Here is a 9,682-nt window from a genome sequence, read left to right on the forward strand (position 1 = left end):
GGCAACAGGAATCCAAAATATTTGCTGTTCATACACTAATCTTTTTCACCTTTTCTAAATCCATAACAGGCCTTAGCAAAAGCACAATCTCTACTTTGTCCATGTTCAACACTTAAAAAAAAATAAAGCAACAAAAAAGAAAAGAAAAAGAAAAAAAAATTACAAGGGTATCTTCTTAATCATATACCATTCATACACACCAGTTCTTCACATGTTATCCGATAGGGAAAGGAATTAGGCGAAGACATCTTACAGTGTGGACATATATTAGATGGCATCCACATCCACCATCTCCTCAAGCCCCTCCACATCCACATTCTCGTCCTCAGCCCGGTACTGCCAAAAAAATAAAAAATAAAAAATGACTACCAGTTTCAATTAATCCAACAATCCTAGTCATGTAAAACCCGATACTAGCAAAAACCATTAAACACAACACTAAACCATCATACTAGAAGCTGATGATGCTAGTTTCGATAGCTTCACCTGCAGAAAAACCATCAAACGGCAACAATAAACAGATGGAAGAATTCATGTCTTGTGTATAGGCTAACCTGTAAATAAGCATTTTGGGGGGCTGGTGGAGGTGGTGGTGGAAAAAGCAATCCCGATTTCCCGTTTGTAACTCCTTTCTCACCTTCGGCCACAAGATCCTCCTCTGCTTCAATTGCTTCATCAACTGCATGAGCAGCCATGCTGGTTGGTGGCAGCACAAAGCCTGGTTCAGAACCCTTGAACTGCACATTTCCAGATTTACCAAGCAAACGTTTGACTTAGTAAATTAAATGGAGCCTGACGTCACAGGGAGGGAGGGAGAGGGGATAGGTGCACTAGAAATGGGGGACACTAGGGTTCTAGGCATACCAGAGATTTCTCAGTGCTAAAGTATATATCTCTAACAATACTCCTAGAATGCAATGCCATTTTGTGTTAATATTGCAGAACTGTTACTATTTTCTCATATACCTCAATAAGCCACATTATAAGTCACAAAGGCCACGTGAATATAATTTGTCATATATGAAATGGAAAAGGGAAGGGAAAAGGCAGATGGAGAGAACGCAAAAAGAAACTTTATTTTTTTAATAAAAGCAACAAAAAGGGATAGGGAAATGAAAATAAGCAAGCACCTTTTCTGCTGAGGGAACATGAGCAAAGACAATCCTCCCTCTCTTAGCCCTATCTTCGTTGGCATGGGTCCAACCATCGCCATGTCTGTTATCCTCTGCCTCCGCTATATTATTACTGTTAGATTGAGGATGTTGAACATTCCATCGTGAACGCTTCTCTAATCTGGTAGATCTTATCATAGGTCCTTCTCCTTTCATCAGATTTCCTGGTGTATAAGAAGTGAGTTGGGATAGAAACCACAACTCAACTGGTCAATACATAGTAGAAAAACTTCAAGACAGTTCGATCTTGACATGGGCTTATAAAAATCATGCATAATGCATAAATATGTTTACAATTTGAGCTACTAATTAATTACTGTAACTTCCTATAATATTTGTACACTCACATGCATAATACAGAAATCAGTGCCAAAATAAATCTTTGTCCAAAGTCAGTTAAACACAGTAACACCAAAAACAAATTTATAAAAAAGATAATAGAGGTAGTGTGGCATAAGAAAACAAAAATCATATGTATATAGTGAAGAGCAAATGAGAAGGTAATGCATCAGCAGATGAACATGTAGGCCTACTTGGAATGTTTATCAACACTATATTGGTAATAATATGGCATATATGATCCGAATCTGCGCTAGATCTAATCCAAAAAGAAATTATGTGGTCCAGATCAATTTCCATTTGGACCAAATCTCACAAATCTGGTTTACATGGATCTGAATCTAGTGGATCCACAAGCTGGTCCCTTAACGTGTACCAAACTGTTATCATAGGTCCATTCTAAAGCATACAGACTTTGGGAACAAATATTAGAATTCGATAACCAAGCACAATTCCATATTAAACCGAAACTAAACAGAAATTTGGATGAAATACCATCAAATAGGTCACTTGAAACACCAAAATTGCAATTTCGTGGGAAGTATTAAAAAAAATATACTCAAGTTATCGAATTAAGCTGCATGGCAATGTTGCTCAATGACCATGATATTTAAAATTTCGCAATAGGGATGATATGCCATTAACTTTCCACCTAATGGCTTCAACTTCTGCTTGGCACAGGGGTTCAAAGTTGCCTAAGATCTTATTCAATTTTGAGAACTCCCTTCACTATTTTTTTGGTTCATTGAAAAAGAGGTAACCTACTGGGACAACAAACTAGAGTATCTTTACTAGGGAAATGCAGATTGCAGCTTCCCTTTGGCATGTCTAGTTTTTATCTACTCCTACTGGGACTGCAAACCAGAGTACATTTACTAGGGAAATGCACTTCCCTTTGGCATGTTTATTTTTTTTTTCCCTCTTCCTTTTTTCCCTCAAGAGAGCACTATATCACTGTTCCATAAACAGGAAATGATCCTTCATAGCTTGACCATCCCTCCTTCCCAGTACAACATATCTAGCCTCATCTCAATCCCAGGTGGGGTGAGCTACATGGACATTAGCTTGCAATCATCTCTATACATGATCATATTCTCTGCGGAATTATTATAATGCATAGTCCTTCCTTGCCATTAAAAAAAATTCAATAATTGATTAAACTCCAAAATGTCAATATACAGTTAAGTTACTGGAAAGTATAAAATACCAGGCCAGCATGGTGTAGAGAAATGCACATCAATGAGGCTGACCTGATTTTGACTCCTCAATAGTTTCTGAATTCATCCGTAGATTTTTCTTGCTTGGAGAAGCATTCTTTTGCAACTGGTTCAAATGGGGGCTTATTGCATGATTACCAGCAGTCTCTCCATCACTTAAAATATTGATGCTTGAATCCTCCTCATTGGCACCAAGCTTGGTAGCCTCCAAGCCCAGCTGATCGCCCAGCTTTTGAAGTCGGTCATGCGACCTTCACATTTTAAATACTAATCATATGATAAGAACTCTTCAACCCAAACTAAAACCAGATAAAAGAGTAATGCAACCAAGCAAACAAAAGCCTACAAGAGAGGTGAGAAAAAAACTAAAAAGTTGAAGCTTACCTCTTTAGTTCATCTTGTAACCGTGAGTAACGGGTATGTGCTTTGACAAACTTCTTAATCTTTGAAGTAATCCTATCCCCCAAGAAAAATAAAAATAAAACACAAGATAAACAGGGTAAGAGAATAATTTTCAGCAAATAACACCCAGAAACAATAATACCTGTAATAGACATCTTGAACTGAACTATTCAGTTACTATTGTTAATAAAAACTAGAAACATTGCATATTTTTCATACATCTGTTTGCTAATCAAATAAATACCTTTTGCTTTCCTCTTTTTCTTGGCATAATTGCATTTCTAGCTCTTGGATTCTGGAAGTTAGACAATCTACTTCTTGGACCCTCTCTTCCAGGTATGTCTTCAAAGAATTACATAAATCATGTCAAAAGGTTTATTACAATCAAATATAAAAATCTTAAAGTGGTGGATTGTTGAGAGAGAGAGGAGACCCAACAAGAGAAAGCAAAACAAGAACCTTGATTGCAACAAAGAAATGGTCATCAAAAGCTAACTGCAAATTCTTTTTTAGGCAAATTACACCGACAGCCCCAAGGTTTGGCATAATTACAGGGACCACACCTCCAGTTTGAAATATTCCACTCAGTATTCCTGACTTTCAAAACCCAGTACAAATAACCTCCTGCAGTTACACAGAATACCCCTCTTCTTACTCTTAGCCAATCACCAAACTAACCTTCCATGCTTACATCACCATTGATCAGAAAAAGCCCTACATCTTTGAGGCTGGCCCATCAATCGCAGCAGGAATGAGAAGGAAGCGATGTTGAAGGGGAGTAGGAACCAGATACGACTGTAATCAGAAAGACAACTGGCAAGAATTGAGCTGAATTTTATTCTACTGGGTGAGCAAGGAGCTGACAATTTGACATTAGAGTTCAACTCAACAATGCATTGAGAAAACAAAGATAATATTTCTCATTTTCGTTGAAAAGGTAGCTAAAAATGGTGGGTAATGTCTCTGGAATCAGGAAAAATGGTTTGATTTGGAAAAAAAACGCAAGGGTACCCTCTGTAACTAGTTTAAAACCTAGGGCCAGCTGCCGGGGGGGTATCTGTAATTAAATTCAAATTTTACATAAAAAAGAGCAAAATAGTCATTTAACTGAGATCCTACTGTCTGTCTAATGGAGGGATAGTCACTGTAATTTCTCAAACTAGAGGAGTGGTCTCTATTATTATGCCAAACCTCGGGTGATATTGTAATTTTTTTTTATAAAAATAAAGACGACAAGATAAAATAATGGAATAGAAACAGATTTCATCAAGGCAGAGAGACAGAATTGACTCTAAATATCTCTAGGATATGCACTCCTCACCATGCAAGAAACCAGTGTTACTAATCATGCAAAGATGCACCATCAGATTAAAACAAAATAAGCATAAAGTTTATTATCAAATCCTTCCATTTTCAAACATGTGGAAAATTCAATTAAACCTAAAAGTTAAATTATTGGTTACCCATTTTGTCCAAACTGGCAAGGAAAAAGTTAAATTAATTTCTTGTGTTCTTCTATTCATGTAAGACTAAATTATTATTCTTTTTCCTTCCCCCTTCAGTCCAAACTACAAAATTCCACCCCCTTCTTTTCTGTTACCTTTTACAATTTAACAAGAAGGCAAGCCAACATTCCCTTCCCTTCCTTTCAATTCAAACTTACTGCATGGTGTGTGTGTGTATCTTACATGACATGATTTCAAAATTTCTCTTGGAAGCAAAAGAGTTTTGATTAGTTCACTAGTCATTAATGAACCAACTACAATATATTGGCCAACCTAAATAAGAGCTAAATTCAGCTCCAAGACTAGAGACATACCATGTCTAGGAAGCCTGGCAATTTATTCACAAATCTAGACATAGAGAAAGTAGCAGGAGCATGATCATACTTCAAGCTCAAGTTCTTCATTGTAGACACTTTCAAGGTGTTTCCTGTATTACTACATGGACTGTTCTACCACCTAACTTCAGCTGTACAATCCCGTTGCTATTGTCTGCTATTTTCCGATATCACACCCAAATAAAAAGTTAACTTGCAATAAACTAGCTAAGCCTCTTTTTCATGGACCTATTGAACTTGCAGTCAGCACACAAAGATGGAAGCACATTATGGTCATTGCCAAGGATGTCCATGTAATGTCCACAAGCTAAAGCAATTGTAACAGCAATAAAACTAAACAGACCTCCAGTTGGCATTTGTGGCCATTCAGCAGGGTGACCTCTGTTCGTGCTTGCTTTAACTGCAGATATGTCAAAAAAAAAATATACCATGTCTCAGTAAAACAGAACTGAGAGCACCATTACGATTTGTTTACAATGTCCCACTCAGTAAAAACAACATTTTCCAAAAGGTACCTGCTCTATAAGAACACCTCTGGAATCAGAGGATGTCAGCTTTCTGTCTCTAAATCGATCTTCAGTCCCATCTGAGATTTTCACACTTTCAGAAAAATCGCTCTGACCATCCAATGGCTGTTTCTTTCGGTGTTTTCTATCACTGCACAAAAATGGAACAGTTTTAACATACTTGTACATTTCATGATTACAGCAACAGAAAGGTATAAACAGATATCTAATCATCCAACAACTAATTTCCCAAGTAATTCTCACAATAAACAGTTGGATGGTTGTATCCATGAAAACTGTTTTTTGTTCTCAGCCATTAAAGAAGAAACAAATAATGTAGAAAACACATTAGGTAGAAAATTTTATTTACTTTTTTACTTTATTTTATTTTTTGGGTGGGGAGTTTCAAATAATTTCCTGACCAGAAACCAGTGACAGGAAATTATTTATGCTGTTTTTTGCTTCTCTCAAACAAAAGAAGAAAAGTGGAGAAAAATAGTAGGTATTGTATACCTCCAAACATCCCATTGAATCGTTTACCAACAAAAAAAAGACTAGATCAGCAAAAAAGAAATATTCAAAAAATGAGAAATATAACAAATACACAGCACTGCAACTTCTATATGTGAATAAAAATCATCTTGGTCAACCAGGAGCAACAAGAAAATCTACCCATAGACAATATCTTATGGTCCGTGTTGGAGATATTAGTACCAGAAACAAGAATGATAGAGAACAAAAGAAACTGCAACATCCATAAGGGTAAAACATATCAATATCATCTTGGCAAAACAGAAATACAAGCACATTTACTTAAAGACCAACATTTTATTATCCACATTGGAGATATTAGTACTGCAGGAAAATAGAATGGTTAGGCAAATTAGACTGTATAGCATGTTTTGGTAAGTTTTGTTCCATGTTAGCCATGAAATTATAAATGTCTATAGGCTTTTACTTTTAAAGTATAATTTATTAAATAAGAACCAAGAAAGAAGTATAAAATATCAATAGGTTCTACATTAGATTTAATCCTCCTGAAGCAGTGGCCACTCACTCTCTCTACACATATAGACAGGGAATTTAATATCTTCCAGGTAACACAAATAATTGCTTTTATTTAATAAGAATAATACAAAATTTCTAAAGAAATTGAAAGCATAAATGACTATCAAAGTTACCTCCTCCTTCCAGGAGAACTGGAGGGACTGAATCCTGCAATTAATATTAAAAAAAAAGGAACAAAATTTAGAAGAATAAGAAAAAGTAAAAGACTAATGTGAAATAGTAAAAGAACACCGCCATGTTATCACCATATCATTCACTGAAACAAATCACTCAGTAACATACAATGACTACAAGAGGTAAATCAAAAGCTCAGCAGGAAGAAGCATTCGCAAAGCAGCTCCTAAGTCCACTTGTTAATAGAAAAGCAAAACAAAAGGAACAAAAACAAAAGGTGATAACATTTTCCAACAGTACTATGGAGAAGAAAAAGGAACACTCAAAAGGATTAAATTTCTAACCATGAAACGCACGTCGACCTCTTGCATCTCTAGCGGGAGAATACCTTCTCACTGGAGAATGCCTTCTTTCAAGCTTATCTCTCAAATCACTACCGCGATAGTCACGTCTACCTGGAATAAGAAAGAGATAATATTTCAATTACGGTGGACAAACTCATAAATTACGCCAAAGGTATAATTACGCAGAAAATCCTGTCACCGATAGTGTAGCTACGCTTACCATTACATGGTACAACATCAGTAACATAATATTGAAATGTTATAGTGCCTTCTTGCCAGTTCCAAAGGGGCCATGGAAATTAGCGCTTCATACAATGAATTAGATACAGATATACCAGTGTTTGAGCTTACACCATGGAGAAAACCATTCGAATGTCATTGAAGCAATTGAAAAAGAATGACATCCCTGTCTTCTTGAGAAATAAGAAACACAATCTGTATAATACAGATAAGTCCAAAGTGCCAGATCAAGATATAAAATAATTGATCCCGCATGCAATATAATGGTCTTTCCTGAGCACATCTCCCATCCATGAGATCCCTTTGCAATGTCATTCAAGTAGAAGTCACAAATGAAGAATGAAGAAAATACCACATGCTCCATCAATATATACTGCAGAACTTGCTAGAGAAAAACGTTTTGAATGATCCAACGAATCAGCTTCAGATCTATATATTTTGGAAGGGATTATATTCCACAAAACACCTATTTCTGAACGAGAACTGCTGTTTCTTAGATGAATAGGATAAACCAAGATGAAGTTTTCTCACAAATAATACCACAAGCAGCATAAGATAAAACCAACCAGCACAATCTGTTCTGATGGAAAAAGACTAAACCTGTCAGTGAAACGTACAGTTTTTACGGATTAATGACATGCCCAACTACTGAAATATCTAATTAGCAAAGAATATGGAGTTGTTTCCATATATTTTGTAGTTAACCAGACATTTAGGTGCAATTTTCCATTACCCGTACAGAACTTAAATACACAATGCCCCAGATTGACACAACCGGGAACACTCCAGAGGAACTGCATTCAGAATGAGCTGACCATTGCCACTCAAAGATAAAAGTGGCTTGAGTATTTTAGGGAAGTATGGAGGCAGTCAGAATTTACCAAGCATAATAGTCATCTGATTATTTCTGTACTCCTAAATGTACATCTATGCAATCTTGGGGAATATTGGCAGACCCAAAAATCAAAAGAAATTAGTAACACGTTATACATTCAATCATCTCATTGATACTGAGCAGGAATATATTAGAAGGATAAAAATAATGCAAGAAATACAACAGATTGCACATATAGTATACAAACAGTAAAAGTTCATTAACAAAGACTGTAATTTTGTTGCCAAGTAAATTTTGTATTACCATCTCATGTCAGGAACTGTTATTACCGTCTCAACTCTATATGCTAACAGGGTAACCCATTCATGAGGTTACCGACAGTGAGTCTACAGATGGGTAAACATATGCATAATAAATTATATATGTTTCAAAAATCAGCAATTCATCCGTACTATTATAGGACGGAACAATTTGGTGCCTCTCTCAAAATAAAGTTCTATTAAGACAAATCCACACCCCTAAATACTCCATAACCTTTATGTTTCCCAACTTATATGAACTTCTACTACTGTTTCCTATTCTACTTATTTTAAGAAAAGTTAAACTGAATCTTTTGAGTAATTCATTATTTATCATTTCAATTTCCATATTAAAAATATCAACATGACATCCAGTGATGGATAAATATCACATCCGTTTAGCCGTAAAGATTCAACAATGTGCCGTCCCTATTAGCCAACACTTATAGGTATTTCCTACTTGTTTGAGGTTTCCTTGGGACATCTTCTCTGCAGTAAATCTTTAAAATCTCAAAGAATAGCAAAAATCAGAAGTACCAGGAAGGGGTGCAAAAGAGAGGTACAGGGAAAATATCATTGTGCCGTCTAAATGTGTAGAAAACGCCACTGCAACAGATATTTTATACTGGGTTGGTAACACCCAAAACCAAGAATATTAAAAACTGGAACATTAATGAGTAGAATCACGTGGCAATTCTTGAAATTCTTCACATAATTGAATACCGAAAACTGGAACATCTAAAGGAAAATCAAGCAGGCTAACTCACCGGTGAAAGAACCAGAGAATCGCCGGAGCTCCGCATCGCCGTGCGCAAATGAGCAGCTTTGGCGCGGACAGTGGCCTTTCTGATACAGCAGGCACAGCTTCGTCTTGAATAGCTTCCGCTCGACCATCTTTGTGTGTATATATATGTATATATCACGGAAGACAATAGATCGAAGAGAGAAAAGGTCTGGTTGTGTCAGGAAAATGAAATCAGCCCGAGTCCGCAGTGAAGGAAAAGCCTCTGGTTGTCGAAAATGACGACGCGATTGAGAACTCCTATTGAAACACGTATAAAATGAGGGTTCTGGTTGATCGTAGTGCGATTCGTCGCAATGGCATGCGCGTGAACCCTAACTTTCCATGGATTGGAAAGAACGACTTCTGACTTCTGAGTAGCGTTCTGAGTGGTCGAGCATATATATATATATAAAGCAAATTTATAATAATAGTAAATTTTATCTTTTATGCACTTTTTTTTCCCCCTCAAATAGAAAACTACAATGAATAATAATGGGCATAAAATTTAGTAATTTAACTTAA

At 36.2% G+C, this 9,682-nt stretch overlaps 1 protein-coding gene across 1 annotated transcript; it reads right to left on the minus strand.

Annotated features, from left to right (window-relative positions):
* Positions 1–7: 7 nt before the first annotated feature.
* On the minus strand, positions 8–9,539 carry LOC127791856 (zinc finger CCCH domain-containing protein 13). The gene is made up of 11 exons (XM_052321995.1): positions 9,144–9,539; positions 7,003–7,113; positions 6,658–6,691; positions 5,486–5,627; positions 5,314–5,370; positions 3,375–3,472; positions 3,113–3,184; positions 2,762–2,979; positions 1,131–1,336; positions 555–737; positions 8–336 (listed from the first exon to the last, which is right to left on the minus strand). The coding sequence occupies exons 1-11, from the start codon at positions 9,268–9,270 to the stop codon at positions 268–270; spliced, it is 1,317 nt and encodes a 438-aa protein (XP_052177955.1). The 5' UTR covers positions 9,271–9,539; the 3' UTR covers positions 8–267.
* Positions 9,540–9,682: the final 143 nt, after the last annotated feature.

This window comes from Diospyros lotus, chromosome 15 (genome assembly GCF_014633365.1).
Source record: "Diospyros lotus cultivar Yz01 chromosome 15, ASM1463336v1, whole genome shotgun sequence".
Taxonomy (NCBI): domain Eukaryota; kingdom Viridiplantae; phylum Streptophyta; class Magnoliopsida; order Ericales; family Ebenaceae; genus Diospyros; species Diospyros lotus.

What these genes read in the sequence shown, in the direction of transcription:
- LOC127791856 (XM_052321995.1), bottom strand. Translation starts at nt 9,270, where the DNA reads ATGGTCGAGCGGAAGCTATTCAAGACGAAGCTGTGCCTGCTGTATCAG. An exon ending in ATTCTCTGGTTCTTTCACCG is followed by an intron (nt 7,114 to 9,143) that starts GTGAGTTAGCCT and finishes TTCTTATTCCAG; the next exon opens with GTAGACGTGACTATCGCGGT. An exon ending in TATTGAGGAGTCAAAATCAG is followed by an intron (nt 1,337 to 2,761) that starts GTCAGCCTCATT and finishes CTTATACACCAG; the next exon opens with GAAATCTGATGAAAGGAGAA.